Source organism: Clupea harengus, chromosome 15 (assembly GCF_900700415.2).
Source record: "Clupea harengus chromosome 15, Ch_v2.0.2, whole genome shotgun sequence".
NCBI lineage: Eukaryota > Metazoa > Chordata > Actinopteri > Clupeiformes > Clupeidae > Clupea > Clupea harengus.
Genome location: NC_045166.1, coordinates 17666007 through 17690260, shown reverse-complemented (window position 1 = coordinate 17690260; position 24254 = coordinate 17666007). Strand labels below are relative to the sequence as shown.

The following is a 24254-nucleotide window of genomic DNA, read 5'->3' as shown; positions in this document are numbered from 1 at the left end:
GTGTTAGCATGGCTAACGCCTTGCTTAGCAGCCCTCAGTTTCGAAGTTACACTCATAGTTATCTTGTTTTAACTTTTACTAAACGTTTAATTCACGTGTAGTAGTATTCCCGCATCTATTAAATACTATTAAACACTATTATGGGGTCAGTTGACGCATATATTCAGATTAATTTCGGGGGTTTGTGCAGAGCAGCTTTTTCACACGTCCATCTCGTTCCGCGGTCTCACGTCGAGCTGTGGCATTTGATTATTAGCTATGATACCAGGTCGCCAGGGGATGGATTAACGGTTAGAGTTTGGCTCCCATTCCCATCATGGTAGAATAGCGATAAATACAGGTTTTCAGTGGGAATTGTGTGCGTGTGTGTGTGTTTTCTTAGAGCTTGTCCTTACAAGGTTGTTCTTATGCTGCAAGCTCCGTTCTGCCACAGTATGCGGGAGGGAGAGACAGAGAGAGAGAGAGAAATGAGAGGAGGAAGTAGATGCAGACGGCGGTGAAGAGATCTAAAGGGACAGGAAAGAACGAGCGAGAGAGAGGCAAAAAGATTGAGTGATGTAGACGGCAGCCTTAACCAATATCAGCAGCAGGAGCCGTCTATAATTGGTTCTCGGCCTGTTCAAATGGGAGAGATTTGTTTTCGCCCACACAGGCTCTGCTGTGCGAAGGGTCGTTTGTGCGACAAACGTTTGTTTCTCTGCAAGAACACAACAATGGATCAATCGGCAAAAGATTCCAAATGCATTTTGTTTTTCAAAACTTAGTTCAGATAATTGTTGAATGTTTTTGGCTGCCATTTAGAAAGGAATTGAGATTGCATTATGGGTATGTACATTTTAATGAGCTTCTGAGTACAGCCAAAAAACAGGATTTAGAAGGCCTGAAGTGTCCATTTGAAAACGGCAGATTATGAGTAGGGGAAAACAGCCAGTTACTGTTAAAGGCACAGTGTGCAATTATGATGAAAAGGTTGTTGATATGCGAAGTCACTAGCCAATCCAGTTACACCTCTTTCTTCCACGCTACTGAAGCAAGGGGGTGATTGGCTGGAGTAGCACATGACTCGGTCCGAGCCTCTTTGGCAGGACTGTACAAACACCATAGTGCTTTTGAGCCCACGCACCAGACTGGCATCTAGGGAATTGCAAGGAGCAATTTGCTGAATTTGACAAAAAGTGTATGGGATTAGAATCGTGGACTGTACCTTTAACTGTGTTTAGCTGACTCGGGAATAGCCCAGTCGCTGTGAAAGTCACCCTGAACAGGCGTCTCTAGGACAGGGACGGTGTCCCATGGCTCTGTGTCCCCCGCCCCCAGCCTATCTGTCAGCAGGCCGTCTACCACGCGTGTTCTCCATGCGCTCCGCAAAGGTCAAGGGTGAAGTGGGAGGTCACCCCCTACAGGATGAGGCTAATTGCTATGCGGTTGAGCTGAATAACAGTGCTTCTGTCCCCTTTTTTTCCCTTGCACGCACACACACTAATACTTGTATTTTAACACAGACAAAGAATTACTGATCCAAACATTACATGGAAGCATGTTGCAGATTTGTACAGATATGGATCAGACACAGAATGCTTGTGCTACCCCTCCATCATCAGTCCGACTCTAGTGATTATGGGTAGACATGACATCGCTGTCTCCAGATAGACGCACTACCAGTAATGGCAGAAATCAAGCGCAACTTTGCTAGTCTTTTTGCATTAGTCTTGCTTAACTCGCCCAGCTTCAATCCACGTAAAACCTGTTTATGTACATGCCCAAGATTCCCAAACACAGTGAAAACCATGGGTTGTGATACTGCAATTTCAGCAACTCGCAGGTGAAACAAGTGTCCATTGTCCACATGGCTGGGGTGTTTGCGCAAAGAGTTATTGCCTCTATTCTCGTCGATGAACCAGTCCACTTGTGAACGTCTTTAATGCTTTGTGACACCAGGTCCACCACCAGCCGATCATGCCTAGCTATGTAAAGGCTTTTGTAAAAACTGCAGCCATTTAGAGCATGCGCAGTTGTCTCACTGTCATGGGTGGTAGAGGGGAGGGTGCAGTGTGGGCCTTGGCTGGACGAAGACCAGGTGGCCAGGTCCTACTTCGTCAGGAGGGCTTGAAGGCGAGCTCTGATGGCGAAAGTTAGAATGTCCACACCAAGGGTGGTGTCTGAGAGCTGTGATCGGAAAAGGGTAGTAACGCTAGTCTTCCCCATTGTTTTAGGCTTGTCCAATGTTGTGCACTGCTTTAACGCTTCTCTCTGAGGATGGTAGCTTGAGCATATTTCATTGGTATTTCTTGGAGGGTGTCGCCCAGCTCGTAGGTTGCCCGTGTGAGTGAGCAGATCTGTAATAGTTCTCATCTAGTGTGGCTACTGTGCTGTCCAGTCTCTGTCTCTCCGGTGTCACACTCACACTGCTGTTGCAAATGGCTTCATTGTTATCTTCATTGACGTTCTTTCTGTCCTCTAATGACTGGAGCTGAAAGAGTGTCTTTCTTTCGCTCTTCCTCCCTCTAATTCTCTCCTCTTAGCATCGTCTGTCCCCTCCTCCCCTAGTCCCATGCCTGGTGTCTCATGTCTCGTGGCTTGGGTCTGTTCCTGCTTAGGAGTCCCACAACTGCAGTCCTCCCCTCAGTCATTAGTGGAGAAGATGAGTCAGACGATTAACGGGATTCTCCCTCGTCAGATCGTAAAGACTGAGGAGCGCTTATCTGGCGCTCCCAATTCAATTTGGTCTCAGCTGAACTCAATTATTGGCATGGTGGTGTGCGATGTTGCAAAAGCGTGGAACATGTAGCTAAGTTCAATATATATATATATATATATATATATATATATACATACAGTGGGGAAAATAAGTATTTGAACCCCTGCCGATTTCGCAAGTTTGGCCACTTGCAAAGAAATGTGTGATCTATAATTGTAATGGTAGGTGTATTTTAACAGTGAGAAATAGAATATCAACAAACAAATCCAGAAAACTGCTTTTTATAACATTTATGACTTTATTTGTATTTGATGCAGAAAATAAGTATTTGAACCCCCAAGCAAATAGCAAGAATTCTGGCTCCCAATGACCAGTTATGTGCCCAAGAAGCACACAGATTAGTCCTCATTAGCCTAACAAGGTACACCTGATCTCAACTGGTGACGTGTATAAAACAAAACCTGTCCAAAGAATCATACTTCACACCTTCAACCTCACCACCATGGGCAAGACCAAAGAGTTGACCAAGGACGTCAGAGATAAGATTGTAGACCTGCACAAGGCTGGAATGGGTTACAAAACCATCGGCAAGCAGCTTGGTGAGAAGCAGACAACTATTGGTGCGATTATTCGTAAATGGAAGCAACACCAAACAAGTGTCAATCGCTCTAGGTCTGGGGCTCCATGCAAGATATCCCCTCGTGCGGTATCGGTGATCATCCGAAAGGTGCAGAATAACCCCAGAACTACACAGGGGGAGCTTGTGAATGATCTCAAGGCAGCTGGGACCACAGTCACCAAGAAAACCATTGGCAACACACTACGCCGTAATGGTTTGAAGTACTGCAGCACTCGCAAGGTCCCCCTGCTCAAGGAATCACATGTACAGGGCCGTCTGCCAATGAACACTTGAATGATTCTAAGGAGGATTGGGAGACAGGATGTGGTTAGATGAGACCAAAATCAAGCTCTTTGGCATCAACTCGACTTGCCGCGTTTGGAGGGGGAAGAATGCTGAATATGACACCATCCCCACCGTCAAGCATGGAGGTGAAAACATTATGCTTTGGGGCTGTTTCTCTGCCAAGGGTACAGGACGACTCCACTGCATCGAGGGGACTATGGATGGGGCCATGTAACGTGGAATATTGGGCTTGAACCTCATTCCCTCCCATTGAAAACGCAACCTTAAGGATTTGGAGAGGATCTGCAAAGAGGAGTGGACCAAAATCCCTCCTGAGATGTGTGTTAACCTGGTGACCAACTACAAGAAAAGTCTGACGTCTGTGCTTGCCAACAAGGGTTATTCCACCAAGTACTAAGTCATGTTTTGCTAGGGGTTCAAATACTTATTTTCTGCATCAAATGCAAATTAAGTCATAAATGTTATAAAATGCAGTTTTCTGGATTTTTTTGTTGATATTCTGTTTCTCACTGTTAAAATACAACTACTATTACAATTATAGATCACACATTTCTTTGCAAGTGGCCAAACTTGCGAAATCGGTAGGGGTTCAAATACTTATTTTCCCCACTGTATATATGGGCTGTCAAGCGATTACATTTTTTTAAAATCTAATTAATTACATGCTTTGTGAGTAATTAATCGCATATATCAATTTGCTGCTAGAAGCGTTTAAATATGTCAGGTTTGTCATTAATGTGAAGTGACAAAGTAAACAAGCCTTGGCAATGTGATGTTCTGCACACATTAATGGCAAACAGATACTTCAAGGAACTTTATTTAATGAAGAGCACATCTTCTATAGTTATACTATAACTATAGTTTATATATATATATATATATATATATATAGTTATACAGTTGTATGATGTAGGCCTTTGTCCTACGCCTACCTCTGTTGTCTTTATTTTGCTATTTTTTCCAGTCTTTCTCTCTGTGTGTTTCTGTACCTCTCTCCCTCTTTCTTCACTCTCTCTCCTTTTGGGACTTCTGTGCAGTAAGCACCTTTTATAGACGAGATGTGATGCTGAGCTGACTGTTGCCCGATGGAATAAAATGGCGGCGAACAAAAGCACAACCAAGCTGTGAACAGATTTCTACTGGCAAATGCATCCTCTCTTTCAAATGCTCTCTCTCGCTCTCTCTCTCTCTCTCTCTCGCTCATCTTCTGCAAATTGCGCCTTCTTACAGGTACCCCCCCCCCCCACACACACACAGACAGTCAGCCTTTTCCTGAACAAGCTCAGTCTGATCTGAAAGTGCCCTGTGGGCTTCTGGTAGTCAGTGTGGTTCAGATGAGGGGGTGCCTTTCTGTCTGAGAAACAGCTGCTCCACACACACACACACACACACACACCAAGCACACACACCCCACACACACACACACACCCCACACACACACCCCACACACACACACACCCCTCCTGAGCCTTTCCTGACATGTTCACCTGTGACAGGAAACATGTGCTGTAACGGTTCACCTCATTTGTGGGTCTTTTTCAAACAAGAAAATTGGTTTGTTTCGTGAAAAGACTGAACTTTCACCGAATTCTCTACTCTCTGTTTCTTGCTGTGCCTTTCAAATGAGCTGGCTTTGGTCTTTGTTCGCTGCCCAAAATGTTTCTTACATTTGCAGATGTCTGGAATTCTGTCCTCTCCGTGGCCTTTGCTGGTCATGTGATTGTCTAGTCATTTGAGGTTGTGTTTTTATTATGATGTAATTTGGAAGCGGAGAGTTTGATTTACCATATAAGGGAATGCGACTGGGAATAGGATACGCCTGCTTTTTAAAATGTGAATTTAGGTGTAACAGTTGGACTTAAAAGCGATTTAACTTCTACCTGAATCATTCGTTCATTATGAGGGTTACACAAGTACCACCAAACAAACAAACAAGCAAACATTGTACTGTATTTGGCATCCAGACAGCACATGAACTAACAACGTCTCTTCTCTCTTTTCATTTTGTTCATGATGATGTTAGTCGTGGCATGGGCAGTGATAAAACTCGTCATCCGTAGGAATCGCTGTTTCATTGTTCTGTGTTCTGTTCAGATATCGATTGCTATCTGGCTCTGGTGTGTTGGCTGCCATCTCCTACTTTCTGGCCGCTCTACGCTAACTGTGTTAACTGCTGTTTCACGCCGTTTGATTGTTGTGCGTTAGCGTAACTGCCATCTCATGCTCTCGGGTTGTTGTCTCTTTGACAGGCAGTCTCCAGCTGGTCGTTTGCATGCGCCGCACTAATAGCCTGCCTGTATAAATCCTCCTCGCGCCAGTAAATCGAGTTAAAACTCACCCCGCCACTGGAGTGCTATAAATCTAATCTGCTCAGATCTTCCGTCACTGACTGCTCTGGTACCATAAGGCTGGCGCTAAAACGTTCCGACTATAGAGTCGGCTGGTTGTTGGTCTTTTGGTACCCAGTTGGTGTTGGCTGATTGTGGCCCGGTTTTGTAGCAGTCCGACTAGGTGTGTGTCTGTGTCTGATTGTAGTGTTAAGTGGTTGTGGGTGAGGGGATGCTGTCTTGTAGTTTTATATCTGTGGCTGACCATGTGTAGAATTCCCACAATTGTTAAAAACCTGAAAACTATTTTTTAAGTTGATGAATTTAAAAGGCATGGAGATATTGGTCATGATCATATTAAAATGCACAAAGTGTGTAATTATTGGTGTATAATTGCTGTGTAAAGTGATTTACAAGACATACATAAAACATAGACTATAAGAGATGGGTAATTGTTTTTGTGTAATTATCCACTGTGTTAGTCAAGTATAACAGAAGCCAAACTACATGAGCCAGAAATGTAGCAAAAGTGCCCCCTTCCCACCCCAACCACTCCCTCCCCTGAACCACCCCAGGCACAGACTACAGCACCCTTGTCTTGAGCAGGAAACATGTGACTGCTCTCCACCCCACCCCATCACCCCCCATCGGAGGGTGGACAGTTCACCTCTCGGTATGCAGGTCGATGCTTGCTGGGTCTTGTTTGCTCTAGCTGCAGGAAGACTGGCCTAGCCTAGCCTAGCGCCGCATGGCCAATATGGCACTGCCCTCAGCCAGCTGTAGCCGTAGCATTTCTCCCCTCACAGGAAGCAAGCACTGCAGCACTGTTCAGCTATTCTGCTCACTACTGCCGCGTTTCTAGCACTTCTTCAGCATTTGTTAACTTTGTGTTTACTCTGCACACTAAGTGAATCTGCTTATGTAGGTCATCGAATAGCCCGCGCCTCAGCAACATAGCTCGCTCCACCTCAGGAGACCACTTGGGCTTTGCTGCTCGATGCGCTAACATAACACAAAGGACAAGCCCGGCAAAATCAAGGGACGTTGTGCCATCCAATGTTAGCGGCGAGTGGCTTAACGCGGCCCTTAATGGAGGGAGATTTAACGCAGGGATGTGGAGGGTGGTGGTGGTGTGCTTTAATGTGTTGACTGCAGTGTCCTGCTTAATGGGAAGGGCTCTTATTCCATTCCATTCATTTCATCCCCCCTGGAGCTTTATGTAACACACTGTGGCTAAAACAACCATGTGTTCTGAAGAGCAGTCTCATACATTCATTCCCTTATGCACATTCTTATCTGTCTTAAGTTTTAAGTTTACATTTTAAATGTTTTGTTTGGGATTTATGGGTTTTATGTGTTTGATTAAGTAGAAGAGTTGTCACTCCTCACTCCAGGGCTAGTATTCGGTTGCTCTTTGTAGTGCTTTAGGGTTTGTGTTGTGTTCACTAAAGAATTTGACTTAATGTGTGAGGTTCTGCAGTCTTGTGATGAATCATGGGTAATTATACGGTTCTGGCAGGGGTACCTGTCTGAGGGACCTTGGATAGTTTAGGGTTCTGCTGCCCTGAAGACGTGTGTGTGTGTGTGTCTGCACGTGTGTGGCTTGAGGATTAGAAGAGTTCTCACTGCCATTCAACAACATTATTTGCGTCCCATTACTGGACAAAGCCAGAGAGTCTTCAACACGATTACATTGTTTGCCATCTGAACAGGGTCTAGGTTGTTTGTGTGTGTTTGTCTCGGAGTTCATGGACCACTGAAAAGTTGTAGACATTTCTGAGCTTCGGCATCCCTCCCAACAATTGTCTCTGCGTTCAGTGTGGTCTGGAAAATGTCCACTCAGTTTTGTTTGTGTCTGACTGCCAAGTCCACTTCGATAGCAATTGGATGAGTTTGAAGCAAGCAAGTGATTTAACAGTGATATAGATATTGACAGTTTCGGGATACGGAGCCAGTTGCTGAATCTCCTCCAAAGAGAAGGGTTCAGAGGCCTGTACGACTTCTTCTCGTCTACTTCACCTCTGATGAAGAAAGATCCCAGTATAGGCGACTGTGACTTCGTCTGTGACTTTGTGTGGATTTAAAAAGAAAGCCATTTCCGTTACCATTACCAAAAGCTTTCCCCATAACGAACTGATTGGTCCTGTAGAAGTCTTCTAAGTTGAGCGGGACCAGACCATAGTCGCAGGGAAGACTGAGCTGGCAAGAGGAGGGCTGGCAGTGCCAGGGCTTCCCATCTGCCTCTGCCTCAGGAAAACAAAAAACGAACAGGAGCTTTCAGCCCTTTTACCATTAGATTGTGAAACTGCATTGTTAAAAATGCCATGTAGGGAATGCCAGACATGCTTCATCATCAAAATCAATTTAAAAATCCAGAATCGCTAACGCACGTGGTCTGGGTATGTTCTCTTTCATGACTAGATCAGACTTCCCTTATTCTCTGCCCTGCTGGAACCATGCAGTCTTTCCACTGAACGGAAAAGGCAGGACAATAAATACAACCTTAGCAGTGAGGATGTACAGAGTAGTCTAACAGATGTCTAGGTCTTTCACTCTTATCTTGCCATCTCTTTCATACCGCAACAGAGAATCAAAGCATCAAATGGAGGCGCACAGGCTGTTGGTTTGCTTCAAGGCAAACCCTACTCACTTGTTCTGTCACACTGGTGAGGCAATGGTTGTGAAATTAATAACTAGGGCAGAACATTTACAATTTATTCTGGTTTTATGGTTCTGATGGCATATGGGGGGGGGGGGGGGGGTTGTTATGGTGCTGTAATGTGCTGTTTTCATCTGACCGGAGGCATAATGTTGAGTGAACTGCTGACTGACGGCCTCCAAATGATAGCACATTTGGTGCATGTGTGTGGCTTCTCCAATCTGCTATTGTGTGGGTGCGAGTGTGTGTGACTTGACACTGTGTAGGGTGTGTGATTTTATAAATCGATGAAGCCAAATCTCGAAAAAAATAAAACGAACCTGGTAAAAGAAAAAATTAGAACTGAATTTGGCAAAAGAAAAGAGATTTCATAGGGCCCTAGTGCAATCTGACAGTGTTGCCAGCTGACCTGTGGTGACTGCAGCACTGCTGAAACTGTGTGTGTGTGTGTGTGTGTGTGTGTGTGTGTGTGTGTGTGTGTGTGTGTGTGTGTGTGTGTGTGTGTGTGTGTGTGTGTGTGTGTGTGTGGGGGGGACACACACACATGCACATGCACATGTGCACAACCCTGATGTGATGCATGAAGCATAAGTAATGGCCTCTGTGTCGTTTCTGTCGTAGCTCGAAGCAGACAGGTGCAGTAGCCATATTGCAAGCTGTTCCATCAGGAAGCAAAAGCACTCAATGTGCTTGTGTGTGTGTGTGTGTGTGTGGTGGCTTGTGTCTGGATATGTGCCTACCTGAATAGGCTGTGTGTGTGTGCGTTGCTGTTGTCGTGTTATGTATGTGCTCATCCCTGCTTGATAAATCTCCTCAAATCTCTGCTAAAATACAGGCTTTTAGAGAATAGTCTGGGCTGTAAACCCTCACAGAAATGCAACCAGCGGGGACATTTCGGGTATGCTCTTTTTTTTTCCTCTCTGAAAAGTGGATGGACGTACTCGGTTAACATTAGCATCGTTGGTTTAGAGAGTGCCTATTGGATAGTGTGTGTGTGTGTGTGTGTGTGTGTGTGTGTGTGTGTGTCAGATCATATTTGTGTGTGCTATTACCCTCTCATACAAAGGACCATAGAAATTGGTTTATGCTCAGGGCATTTTATTCTTTTTAATGGAAAAGGAGCCTTATCTGAGAGTGCAAATACACACTCGTATAGGGCAGTCGTGAATGCCATGGCAACGCTCTATGCCAGTTTGTTCTCTTGCTGTGGCAATGTTATTGTCTTGGAGAAAACAAATTCCTGGAAAATCACAATTACAAACAACCTCATCTGACCGCTGCCTCATCGAATGGCATCAGGCTTGTAAGTGTAGCTTCATGTTGGGATGATTTGAGGTTTGAAAGTTTTTTTTTTTTTTTTTTTCTTCTTCTTGATCTTGATATAGGTGGAGTTCTCTGAAAACAAATTAAATAGTTATGGATGTTTTCTCTTGAAATCCAAATCAGGATCCTAGTCATTTGGGTCAATGGTGTGTGGAAGGCAGCCCTTGGGTTGCCAGAGACTGTTTTTCCAGTACCAGCAGTGTTGTAACAATTATATCCTTCTAACATATGATGGTTAAGAATAGTCATGAACTTTGAAACAATTTAGCCAGAAATAGAATAGAGTTGCATCATTTAGTTTTAATCAGCACCTCTCTAAATTGGCACTCGGTCCCACAGCTAATTGTTGATTACCATTTTGATGAGGGATACGCAGCTAGCTTCCTGTTGTTGAGGTACTTTGTGAAGAATGCCAGTCACAAGTAATCAGCTTGGCACCACGTCTCATTTTCCGTTGGTTATTTTGGTTCTTCTGGTTCTTCTGGAATATTAAAAATCATTAAGTGCACTTTTATAAGTTTGTGTGAAGCAGGGTTGCATTCCAGAGAGGTTCCTTGTTTTGGGTCAGGAGTTAGGAGCATTGGCATGTCAGATGTGATAAATTTGTACAGCTGTGGGATTTGCTTATACCAAAATACAGCAGTGACTCATGCCTGTGTTGAAAACATTGTGCTGACTGTTCCACACATGGTTATCTGATAAACATCACATCCAAACAAACCACTGTTTATTAGACTGCTTTTTCTCACTGCATTTGGCCTCCCATTTGGTTTATAAACAATTTCAATACAAACATGTTGAGATTGGGATCTTTGACATTGCTATTGCAGTCTTTTCAAGATGTGTTTGCTTTCTTGTCGTTGATGAAAAGAATTGCCGTGGTCTGTATTTTTTTTTTTTAAGCAAATACTTTTCAGGTTTTTGATCAAGGTCCTTTATCTGTTACAGATTCTTTGTGGCTGGAGGGATCTGGAACTTCAACACCCACGGACCACAAAGCGATTCGCCCAGTTGGTCGTCCCGTCATGGGTGGCAGTGGAAGCTGAGCCATGATGTGTCAAAGCAAGCTGGAGGCCAACCATGACCTCCTGGTTGTCGCCTTACGATCTACCCCATATGTCCAGAAAATCTCCCCCCTTCTTGGGTAGGCTGGGGCTACCCCTGGCCCTCTCATGGAGAAATACAGCGCCAGTTACATGTTTGTGATGTTCACCCAGTAAGAAAGATGATGAAATTTCCCTTTATTTTGATGGCTCTATGGAATACAGAGAGTTGTGTGAAATTGACCCAGATTTCTTCTTATTTTTTATTCATTATTTTTCTTTTTCAAGCGTAACCTTTTAACCTTTCACAATGTGGACAAGGTCGCAGCATGGCCGCTGATCCTCCCTGTCGACACGCTCAACACACTCGTACTCAGTCCGAGGGAGAGTGACCCCGCCAGCGATCGTGAGCGTCGCAATGCAGCGCAACGGGGGAATGGCAGGCAACGGCGGGCAGCCATGGGTGTTCCGACGTGTGCGCCTCACCTGGCTCAGCTTCATGCTTTTCTTCATCCTGGTCTTCTTCCCACTCATTGCTCACTACTACCTCACCACCATCGACGAGGCCGGCGGGCCGGACAAGCGCATCTTCGGGCCGCGGCCGGGTGGTGAGCTGTGCGAGGCCAAGCACGTGCAAGACCTGTGCCGCATCCGCGAGTCCGTCAGCGAGGAGCTCCTCCAGCTGGAGGCCAAGCGGCAGGAGCTGAACGGCGAGATCGCCCGGCTCAACCTGCGCATTGAAGCCTGTAAGCGTAGCATCGATAGTGCCAAGCAGGACCTGCTGCAGCTCAAGAATGTCATCAGTCAGACTGAGCACTCGTACAAGGAGCTCATGGCGCAGAATCAACCTAAGCTATCGCTACCAGTCAGATTGGTGCCAGATAAAGATGACCCTGGGCTCCCCCCACCCAAGTCAGCAAGGGCCTGTCGCTTGCGGTCCTGTTTCGATTATGCTCGGTGCCCCATGACATCAGGGTTCCCGGTTTATGTTTACGACGCGGGGTCATACCCCTGGGGGGAGAACCTAGACCCGCTGGTCAAACAAGCTTTTGCAGCGTCAGTTAAAAGCAACATCTATGTGACTGACAACCCAAGCATCGCTTGCCTATATGTGGTGCTTGTAGGGGAGTTGCAGGAATTACCAGGGTCCCCTCCCCCTTCTCCGGCAGACCTGGAGAAGCAGCTTCGGGAGCTGCCTTACTGGAGGTCCGACGGCCATAATCACCTTTTGGTCCACTTGTCAAGGAAGTCTCTAACACAGAACTTTCTGTATAATGTAAGCACAGGCCGGGCAGCTGTGGCTCAGTCCACCTTCTTGGAGCGACAGTATCGGGAGGGGTTTGACCTTGTGGTATCCCCACTGGTCCATGCCCTCTCCGAGCCCAATTTCCTGGAGGTGCCCCCTCAGGTTCCTGTGAAGAGGAAATATCTCTTCACCTTCCAGGGAGAGAAGGTGGAGTCTTTGAGGAGCAGCTTTCTTGAGGCCCCACCACAGTCCTTCGAAGAGGAGATTGAGGGAGATCCACCTGCGGACTATGACGATCGCATCATCGGCACCTTGAAAGCGGTCCAAGACAGCCACCTGGACCAGGTACTTGTAGAGTTCACATGTAAGAACCGGCCGAGGCCCAGTCTGCCAACTGAATGGGCCTTGTGTGGGGAGCGTGAGGAGAGGCTGGAGGTGTTGAAGGTCTCCACATTCGCCCTGGTCATTGCTCCAGGTGATGGGCAGCTGGTAGCTTCAGCTGGCTGTGGTATGCGACTCTTTGAGGCTCTAGAGGTGGGGGCTATCCCTGTCTTGCTTGGAGATCACTCCAAGTTGCCGTATCATCATCTTATCCGCTGGAGTGAGGCAGTCATCGTTGTACCCAAACCTCGTATTACTGAACTACACTTCCTGCTACGCAGCTTGTCTGACAACGACCTGCTGGCCATGAGGAGGCAAGGGCGCTTCCTGTGGGAGACCTACTTTTCCACCTCCGAGACGGTCTTCGGCACCATCCTGGCCAGCATTCGCACAAGTATACAGGTCCCAGCCGCCCCCATCAGGGAAGAGCCAGCTCAGGAGATCCCACACAAGGCTGGGAAGCTGGCTGGAACTGATGCCAACATGGCCGATAACGGGGACTTGGACCTAGGCCCTGTGGAGACAGAGCCCCCTTATGCTTCGCCACGCTTCCTGAGGAATTTCACCTACACCGCGTCAGACGTATACCGCACCTGGAACCGGCCTCCTGGCCCCTTCCACCTGTTCCCCCACACGCCATTTGATCCCGTGCTGCCATCGGAGGCCAAGTTCCTGGGGTCTGGCACCGGCTTTCGACCCATCGGCGGGGGTTCCGGAGGCTCTGGGAGGGAGTTCCAAGCTGCCCTTGGGGGCAATACTCCCCGGGAGCAGTTCACCGTGGTGATGCTGACCTACGAGCGCGAGGAGGTCCTGATGAACTCCCTGGAGAGGCTCAATGGCCTCCCCTACCTCAACAAAGTAGTAGTTGTCTGGAACTCCCCCAAACCACCCTCGGATGACCTTATCTGGCCAGACATCGGCCTGCCTATTGTGGTGAGTGTGCTGTCCAGTGCCAACCCTATTATGCCATTAAATTCACACTATATGATTCACAAGAGGCCAGTTAAGTCGATGAGCCCTGCTGGCTGGGCCAAATTACCCGTTACACATAAACTTCAACCTGTTATTCTGCCCAAGGCTTTCAATGAGTCATTGTAACACAGCATCACTTGCCTCTGCAGATGGTCCTTTGAAGTAATTAGAAATTCAGAAGGCAGTGAGCCAAATTACATTTGTTGACAATACAAAAGGGATCTAGTGAAGTTGCTTACCATGCCCACAGAAGGGTTGGTCTTTGAAATAAAGACTAAACCTGCACTGTAAAGTAGTCCAGGTCCCCTGCCAGTTGTCCCCTGGATGTATCATTACATTTTAATAATGTTGCTGTTTGCTTTGCTTTGTGCAAGCGGCGGAATTGTGGGAGAGAGATGCCAGTTTGAATGACATTTCAATAATCATGGAGCATCTGTGGAATGTAAATCCTATAATTAATTAAAGCTGTCCTCATAAGAGATTTCAGTCATGTAACTGGTCTCCCTCCCCTACTGTCTGTGTGGCTACATTCTTTCCTACCAGCATTTCTTTTTTGATGTGTTTTTAGACCACGTTTTCAGCCCGCAAGGGAGAATCTTTGCCGTCATATCTTTCGTTGGTGTATGATCTCCTTTTGTTTTATGTTCGACGAGCTGTGACTCAAGCTCTCCCTTAAGCGGAAAGTATAGTTCTACGGACACAGTCTGAGCACGGTGTGCACACTGCGTGGATGACGTACATTTTGTCATCAGCGCAGTCCATGTAGCACCAAAACTTTGTGTGCGTTGAGTGCGCATGTACGTGCCAGTTTTAAATTACTGGCTCAGGGTCAAGAGAAAGCAAAACATTTACGCTGTTTATTCTTTTAGCACATGCTTTCATCCAAAGTGACTTGCTGTACAGATGCACATTCTCATTAGACTATTTGCTCCCTGCTACTGGATACCTGCTGATTCATGCTTCAGTGATTCACAGCTGATTAGATCCCCAGCAACAGTATTTTAAGGTAGGTAGGTAGCTATCGCTATATAGATAGAGGAATAAACAGTGATGGTGGGGCAGAGAAAGCTCTTTGCTGTAGATCCACATGATGTAGAGATTAGTATTTCAAACACTGTGATTAAACTTGTGCACTAAGAGATGTGTCCGCAACAGCAAAACTAGTATACTTTGGAGACACCCGTGCGCACCTCCGTATTGGAGCAAAGCTGTGTCCACAGAAGCATACTTGAGCCCTTAAACAACCCCCCCCCTCTTACCCCCGACCACCGTCTCCCTCTCCTGCAGGTGGTGCGCACAGAAAAGAACAGCCTGAACAACCGCTTCCTCCCGTGGGACGCAGTGGAAACGGAGGCCATCTTGTCCATCGACGACGACGCTCATCTCCGCCATGACGAGATCATGTTCGGCTTCAGGTGAGGAGAATGCAGAGCTGTGGGGGTGTGCCTCTTTATCAGCGTGTATCCAAGAAAGAATATCCGACAGAAATGCCAACTTCTAAACTGAAATAAGTGTTTTATGTGCTGCTGGTGCCATACGCCCTGTCAACAAAAGAAAGTTCTGCCTATGATCTGAGGACTTGGAAATGAATTGTTAATATGGAGCCACATGCCTAAGCTGCACTGTCATTTGGTCTCCCTGTCAATCAACAAGACCCACTATTAGGAAGTTCCCTTTACACTGATACATAAAAAAATAGAATATTTCTACTTAAACATGCACAAAATAAAAACTTTTCGTTTGTGTGGTTTCTTGATTTAGTGGAGGCAGGACATGACTGACGAGGTCAGTCTCGCAGGTTCAGATGAAAACCTCAAGCCATCCTCAGGAATGGAAGCATTAATACTGTAAATATTTACCCCAAAATGCTATTTTTGGGTTCTTCCTAAGCCTCGGGTTTTGTTCCTGGCTTCACTTGGTGCGTGTGATTAACATGCTAGGGTTGTGTTGGGTACACACCATCACACTCAGCGCTGTCTGATCCCATCTGCCCGGGAGCCTGTCCGGACACGCTGCTCACGGTCGCCGCTACAGGAAAGGGGTCATTTGGCATAAATTATCCCAGACGTCTGGGGGGAAATCTCATCGCTCGGAATGTGGCTCCGTGCAGAGTTTACAACTAGAGTGTGAAAGGGGTGTGTGTGTGCGTGTGTGTAAACAAGATAAGAAGATTGAGATGGGTTTGAAAGGTGTTTGTGTGTGAGAGAGAGATGAAGAGAGAGCGATATGTGTGCAGTGGGTGAAGGGGAGCCATGTTGAGCTATAATATAACATACCTTTGGAAGGGGGGGTCTTTCAGGGGCAGTCGGGGTCAGCCAAGTCGGAGAGAGAGGAATGCTCGGCATCTCACCTGAGTGCAGCACAGGTTAACAACCCCCCACGGTTTGAAGTCAGACCATATCTACTGCGTCCTCATTCCATAAGGGTTTGTGTGGAAGAGAGAGAGAGAGAGAGGGAGGAAGGAAGAGAGAGTATGGCTATGTATAGACAAACACAAACAGGCTTGAACATGTTGAGTGTTTGCATTCTGTGTGTGCCTGTATATTTGTGTGTGTGTGTGTGTGTGTGTGTGTTGAATGCATCTCCTGAGCCACTCCTTGGTGGTGTGATGGATACTTGTTGAATTTGCTTCAAACAGAATAGACTGGAGTCCACGATGCCTAAGGCAGCAGCACAGGCCACTTCAAAAAATCTCAATCACCAGCCACTCGTATACTCAAGGGAACAACTGCAGTAAATGAGCTGTAAACTCTCTCCCTCTGTACATTCACACTGTTCTCTCTCCCTCCCCCCCCCCCACTCTCTCACTTTCTCTTTCTGTCTGTACTACTCTCTAAATCCCATTTTCTGTTCCAACTTTTTTTTGTATCTCTCCCTGTCTGTCTGTGCTTCTGTCTTGATGCCTATTTCCCTTCCCCCATCTTATCCTTCCCCCCGAACTCCCTCCTTTCCTCTCCTCTTCTCCACTCTCTGTTCATTTCTCTGCGTCTTTCTCTCTCTCAGGGTATGGCGTGAGGCCAGAGATCGTATTGTGGGTTTCCCTGGCCGCTTCCACGCATGGGACGTCAACCACCAGTCCTGGCTCTACAACTCCAACTACTCCTGCGAGCTGTCCATGGTCCTGACCGGTGCCGCCTTTTTCCACAAGGTACAGGAAAAGCCACTGCATGCCCAACTACCCCACCACACTCCCCTGCAGTTCGTTAGGGCTTCAGGTTTAGGATGAATCCTCACCGAGAGAGCCCTAGCCAGCAGGCCATCCTCACCAATGGTCGCCAGGACGTTGTGCCAGACACGAAGCCAGATGCCTTACTTCCCGTGGCCCGGGCACATATGTGGTGGCTAGATATTCACCACCACTAAAAAGAAGACGAAGGTGGGGAGAGGGCATAGCCAGAGATTCACAGTTCCTCACATGACTCAGTGATGGACTGGTGCTTACAGTCTGGCTTATCAGATGTGTCAGTTTAATGTTTGCCCCTTGTGCATTGGTAATTACAGTTAAATCTGTCCCTAAAAGTCACTAAAGGAAGCTAATTTACATCGCCTGTGTAATGAGATATTCAAACTCAAACAATCCACATAAAAATCTGTCTGCAACATCTGTAGGTGGCGTAAGTCCATACACCACCTGCAGTGCGGTAAAACTTTATTTCAGACCAAATCTCTAGTGCCATTAAAACTCCCTATATATGCTTAGATGGGGGAAAAGGTTTTTTTTTTTTTTTTTTTTTTTTTTTGTAGCACCTTCCTAGTTTCTGCTGTGTGGTGTCGGGGTTGCACAGAGTACCCAAGCATTTGAGTACTTGAGCAGTCGCATCAATTCCCGAGTTTCAACGTTGACATTGAGTTCTCGTTCATCACGCAATGCTAGATCTTGAGCACAGTGTCCATTTAGAACCCTTGGTAAACAAGAGGCGGATGGTAAATGGCGATGGCAGAAAAGGGTTGTTTGGAAATCAGTTGTTTGGATGGATTTCTCAAGGATAACTCTAACGTCGAGTCTGTCATATAAAAGATTAAGCTACTAGACTCACACGACTAAACAGATTAATGTTGTTTAAAAACTGATGCAAAGTAAATAGGAGTAATTACCTCTGCAGGGGACGTTATGTTTCCGGTGCCATTTGTCTGATAGTCTGCAAGCAGGATTTAGAAAAAACGATTTTTATGTAACTTGGTGGAAAAGTATAGATACAGGCTAAGGAAGAACCCTTTACATTTTGGAGCGGATCAAATCACTGGGCAGATCCACGAATTTAGCTTCACTTTCGCTGCGAAACACGGCATATGCCATTTGGTCCTGGGATGTCCCCGCTCTCCAAGTGCCCTTGGTAGTTAAATTTTGTAATCGGTTGGGCTTACTAATAATGAATCTTGGGGTTCGATAGAATGTTGGTAACAATAACATTAAAATGTCGGTATCATCCATACTTGCATTGCGTAAGGTAAGACCAAGTGTTATCTTCATATCATGTCATATTAATTGAGTACTCGAGCACTCAAGGTTTCCTGGAAACGAGTACTGGATTTGTAACATGACTCAGGCAACCCCTCCTGAGGACAAACTGAAAACCTATGAAGGATTCCATTTAGATCCTTTTTTTTCCTTTATTAAGGGTACATGTGCCACCTGTCTGCTCTTAAGGTGGGTCTCATTGCGGTTGAGAGGCCAGTCCCTGGAAATGGCATCTCTCCCAGATGCCAAAACATCCATTTCTTTCCTCAAGCCGCCCGTAGAGCCTCATACCCTCATCCATCTCGTCACCTGTCGAGAAACCCTTCTGTCTCTGTCCGCCCTCTCCCTCCCTTTCTCTCTTTCCCTCTCTCCGTTTCTCTCCTCGATGAGGTATTTTCTGTTTGCCGTAGGTGGCTGTCCTACATTTATCTGTTTCTTTTTTTTTCTTTCTCTCTGCCTTTGTACTTCTCCGTGTCTGATAGAAAAACCTCTCACCCGACCGTTGCCGGGCAACATGGTGAATGTGAACAGCACGTTGTGAATATAGATGGAAGAACGACTGAGCCCGGACCATGTCAACACAGACGATAACTAAACCCTGTTTGGCGAATCAAACATAAGGTCTCCCCAGGAAGCCCAGGGCCAAAGCAATGCATCCTGGGCCTGAGGGGGCAATGAAGCATGGGTATTTGCCTCTTAAAAAGCCTCTGATTACTCTCTCTGTTGCAGCTTTTCAAAATCCTTTCTCCTACCTGAAGGACCTTCAAAGCCCTCTAAACCTGTGTTCCCACCTAATGTGCATCATCACGTGGGAGTGGTCATCGTCTGTTTATGAAATAATCCTGTGGAATAACATTTCGCCGCACTTTCAAAATCATCCTTTTGGAACGAACGCCATTGGTGGTGTGTTTTTAACTCTACGAGCCGCCACTATGGTGCAGCATCTCCTCAGATTTCTCCCTCGGTTCCCAATTTTAAGTAAACATCTCCATCGCTTAAAATAGGGCGCGATGGCAGACCATCCAGTGAGCCAGATCTGAGTGTGTGTGTGTGTAGAGTCTGTTGGCTGTTGTAGTGGCAGTGGGCTGGGGGCAGGGAAGTGGAGCTGAAGGTGGCAGCGTGAGTGAGCGCTCTAACAGACCGTGAGCCTGGCTCAGGGACAAGAGCCTCCGGTGCTGATGGGTTGACAGATGGACCCCACTGAGGGACGCAGGAGTGGAGGTGGATGGAGGAGGAGGAAGAGGAGGCAGGGAGGCCGGGGTGACGGAGCATCAAGGCCCTGAAACTGACTGCAGTGCGGCAGAGAGGCCCTGTGCCATGCCGGGGCCCAGTGGGACTTCCCCTACCTCTCTCTCTCTCTCTCTCTCTCTCTTTCTCTCTCTCTCTTGTTCGCTCCTGTCGTAACCAAATGGAATTCTTGTGTAGTGTTGAGCTGTGAGATGTGCCTTTTTTTCTTTTTCTTTTTTTTTTCTCCAAATGTTTTTTTTTTTTTTTTCTCCAAATGTTTTTTTTTTTTTTTACCTTGTATTGCAATCTCCATCTGTCTGTGTTTTTTTATTCTTTGGTGCTTTCTACCTCCTGTCTGTTATTTCTCCCCCTCACTTACTGTTGCTCTCTATCGGTCCTTCTCCATCTGTCTTTAACTTAACCCTCCCTCTCTCTCCTTCTCTCTCTCTTTTAATCTGAGAATTTGATAAGTTGCCTGTGTTGGATGTTGTAATGTATTGTGTGTTTTAAGGGTGCAGTATTGTAAAGGTTTTTTTGCTGATTCAATACATTAATGTCTGTCTTTCTCTCTTGCTTTCTATCTTTCTTTCTTTTTTTTCTCCTCTCTCTGCAGTACTATGCCTACCTGTACTCGTACGTGATGCCCCAGGCCATAAGGGACATGGTGGATGAGTACATCAACTGCGAGGACATTGCCATGAACTTCCTGGTCTCGCACATCACGCGGAAACCCCCCATTAAGGTCAGTGTGGGCGCCGAGCAGGCTTGGGGAGTAACGGAATACATGGAACGGCGTTATGGAATTAGGATACAAAAAAGGGTAACTGTATTCCGGTACAGTTACAAAAAAAAGACAATTAGATTACAGATACTTCAAAAATTGGGATTATTAACAGGATTACAAATAGATTTTAAAATGCAGAACATTATACTATCATCCACATGCGCAAGTCCATATGATGACATCGAGTTAAAAAATTGCTTTCTCTGGCTGGAAATATCGACACTATTTTGTCCTCGAAGCTGGAAGTGGGAAGAACATAACAGTGCAGTGCACCTTATGGCTCCCCGCGGTGAAAATACTGTCGTTGTCTAAGGACTCCAGGTAAAATTTCATGAAGCATTTACAGGCAAGACCAACACTGCTAACGTCTACACAGACATCCATGTCGCTACCGGACGGTAGTCCTTTGGCGGATGGTAGTCCCTCACATTGCGCATGCTCAGACACAAACGGTTTACAGCATAAGGCTCAACATAATCGCGCATGCTCAGACAACAAAACGGTTTACAGCATAAGTCTCTGGCTTGTCTTAACGCATAATGTAGGTTTATTTAACGTAATATTTAATAATGTTGTAAACGGTTTAAACGTCAACATATGGGGCTTGTCTTAACGCATAATGTGGGTATATTGAATGTTATATTTAATTATGTTGTAAATGGCTAACAGCATAAGGCTCGACGTCAACATATGGGGCTTGTCTTAACGCATAATGTGGGTATATTTAATGTTATATTTAATTATGTTGTAAACGGCTAACAGCATAAGGCTCGACGTCAACATATGAAACGAAACTGGGGAGAGACTTTTTGATCCTCCACCTCATCTGTTTTGTCCACTGTGACAACATCTTCCTCGTTTTTAAATGGTCATGTTTTGATAAAACTGGCTTTCGTCGCTTTTTTCCTCCATGATTGAAAGTGGATCTGTCGTTGTGACGCCTGCGCGGCTTCGCTGTCGACAGTGTCGCAAAGTGACGCATGCGCAATGTGAGGGACTACAATCCGCCAAAGGACTACCGTCCGGTAGCGACAATCCAGTTAGCTAAGGTTAAAGTTGGTTAGCTAACCTGTTAGTATTGCTTGCCTACTAACGTAATGAAAAAGGGGGACTGTGATAACTGGAATCATCGTGTTTGGATAAAACACAAACCCCTGACCGAAATATGTTCGTGGCAGTTTAATTGAAGTTTCAGCGTGATGTGTGACTGAGTAATGATCTGTTTATTAACAAAGCAAGTGTGGCTACGTGTAAGTTAAATGCGCACCTTTACCTCGACTATCACTTAAACAACATTCAAACAGCATATTTAAACTATACTACTATACTATACTACTCTGCCCTATATTTGAACTTGGAACCCGTAGGCCTACTGTCAGTATTTAATTTACAGTTTAATTCTTAAAACTTCGTTTCCTCAGAATACGCTTAAGTGAAAGACATGTTATGATGATGCGAGGTCAGACATGAAGTGAGGGGAGTGAAGGGTTTAAGTAGAGAGGTGACAGGTTGGCGTGATTAGTACTGATTAGTGCGTGAGTTGAAGTCGATAGGCAGGAGCAGAGTTCAGCGCTGGCATAACATATACAGTACCAGTCAAAAGTTTGGACACACCTTCTCATTCAATGGTTTTTATTTATTTTTTTTATTTTTTATACATTGTAGATTAATATTGAAGACATCCAAACTATGAAGGAACACATATGGAATTATGTGGTAAACAAAAAAATGCTCAACAAACCAGAATATATTTTAGATTCTTAGATCTTTTTAGAAGTAGCCACCTTTTGCTTTGATGGCAGCTTTGCACACTCTTGGCATTCTTTTAATCAGCTTCATGAGGTAGTCACCTGGAATGGTTTCCCAACAGTCTTGAAGGAGTTCCCAGAGGTGCTGAGCACTTGTTGGCTGCTTTGCGTTCACTCTGTGGTCCAACTCATCCCAGACCATCTCAACTGGGTTTAGGTTGGGTGATTGTTGAGGCCAGGTCATCTGACCCAGCACTCCATCACTCTCCTTCTTGGTCAAATAGCCCTTACATAGCCTGGAGGTGTGTTTGGGGTCATTGCCTTGTTGAAATACAAATGATGGTCCCACTAACGCAAACCAGATGGGATGGCATGTCGCTGCAGGATGCTTTGGTAGCCATGCTGGTTTAGTATTCCTTGAATTTTGAATAAATCACAAAACAGTGTCACCAGCAAAGCACCCCCACACCATCACACCTCCTCCTTAATGCTTCACGGTGGGAACCACACATGTAGAAACCATCCACTCACCTCTTCTGCGTCTTACAAAGACACGGCAGGTGGAACCAAAAATCTCAAATTTGGACTCATCAGCCCAAAGTAGATTTCCACCGGTTTAATGTCCATTCCTTGTGTTTCTTGGCCCAAGCAAGTCTCTTCTTCTTGTTGTTCTTCCTCAGTAGTGGTTTCTTTGCAGCAATTCCACCATGAAGGCCTGATTCACGCAGTCTCCTCTGAACAGTTGATGTTGAGATGTGTCTGCTACTTGAACTCTGCAAAGCATTTATGTGGGCTCTAATCTGAGGTGCAGTTAATTGGCGGTTTCTGAGGCTGGTAACTCTAATGAACTTATCTTCTGCAGCAGAGGTAACTCTTGGTCTTCCTGTCCTGGGTCGATCCTCATGAGAGCCAGTTTCATCATAGGGTTTTGATGGTTTTCGCTACTGCACTTGAGGATACATTCAAAGTTCTTGAAATCTTCCGGCTTGACTGACCTTCCTGTCTTAAAGTAATGATGGACTGTTGTTTCGGATGGAGAATGGAGAAAACCACCAATATACAGTGGATAAGGCTATTGATGTCTCTTTTCTGTTATCTTCATTTGCACATTTGGCATTGAGGTAATCCAAAAGTAACGGAAAGTAATCAAGTTACATGACTTTAATATTGTGATACTTGGATAAGGTTACTGAATACAATTTTTAACAGGTAATCAGTAATTGTATCGGAATACATTTTTAAAGTAATCCTCCCAATCCTGGCGCCGAGCCAGCCAATCGTGAGAGCGCGCACATCTGGGGGTCCCCAGAGACCACCTAAATATACACAGAGAGAGAGAGAGAGAGAGAGATGCACATGTGTTCAACACACACACACACACACACACACACACACACAGATACAGAGCACATGTATTGAGTACACATAGCCCTGAGTAGACACATCTGCTCTGCGGATTAACCTCTGCACATAAAGTATGAGTTGGCAAGCTTGTTCCCAGCAGCCACTCTTTTGCCCTCTGCACACAACGAATCTGTTGGCGCGGTTTCTCAGAACAACCACTCGAGAAACAAAACTGTGCCCCGTGGCTTGAGTTTTATTGTATTCACACACAAGACTACAATTTCACTTTGCGCATTTCTCCCCAGCCAGACTCATTTCACCTCTCCCCACATGCCCGGCGTGGAGATCAGAATGGAAATTTCCATATACCTCCTGCTCATTTCCATATAGCTCCTATTCAGGCAACTTTTTTCTCATATATTTAACAATTCTATCTCATCTAGGAGGGTTTTTGCTGAAGGGTTTAGGTAAAGCTGTCTGGCTTTGATGTTCTTCTGCTCATTTGCGGAGGAGATGACTTTCTGTGTATTGTGTGCGCGTAATGAAATATGGTGAACATGATCTAGTGGCATTAGTCAATTAATATTTCTCATCTCCCCGTGGGGTGTCCTCCGCCTAGAAATCCATGAAAAGGATTCTTGTGTGCATTTCTATGCCATATACATACGCGCACACACACACACACACACACACACACACACACACACACACTATAGATTGTGGAGAAAAGGAAATCAATTGCTCTTGAAATCCAGAAGATGAAACTTGAATTTAGATGTTATTTGTATTAAAACGTGTTTGTGTTTTGAAGTGAAAAGCCTTGCATCCTTGTCTCTCTTTCACGCTCTCTCATCTGTCCAGTCCTTGCTAAAAATACTCAGATCATTTATGCTAATGTTAACACAGAAATAGACCCTGCCTCTTTGTGAGCAGGAGAGCAGAAACACGGCACAATTGCAAATGAGGTGCAGGAAGCATTTGTTGTCTTTGTAGATGTGTGGGTTAGGGTTCTAATAATGTTGATCATGTGTCTAGTCAAAGGGAACCCTCTTGGCCTCCTTCCCAACCTTTCTTTCCTGTGTCTCTCCTGCTCTCTTCACTTTTTTCTCTCTCTCTCT

At 45.7% G+C, this 24254-nt stretch overlaps 1 protein-coding gene across 1 annotated transcript in view; it reads left to right on the top strand.

The window, feature by feature from the left end:
• extl3 (exostosin-like glycosyltransferase 3) overlaps positions 1–24254 on the top strand; it is a 40515-nt gene that overhangs the window by 13599 nt on the left and 2662 nt on the right. Inside the window, exons 2-6 of the mRNA XM_012835569.3 lie at positions 10881–11148; positions 11264–13535; positions 14862–14989; positions 16578–16722; positions 19874–20002. Coding sequence (XP_012691023.1) covers positions 11394–13535; positions 14862–14989; positions 16578–16722; positions 19874–20002 — 2544 coding nt within the window. The 5' untranslated portion in view covers positions 10881–11148; positions 11264–11393. The remainder of the gene's footprint in view (positions 1–10880; positions 11149–11263; positions 13536–14861; positions 14990–16577; positions 16723–19873; positions 20003–24254) is intronic.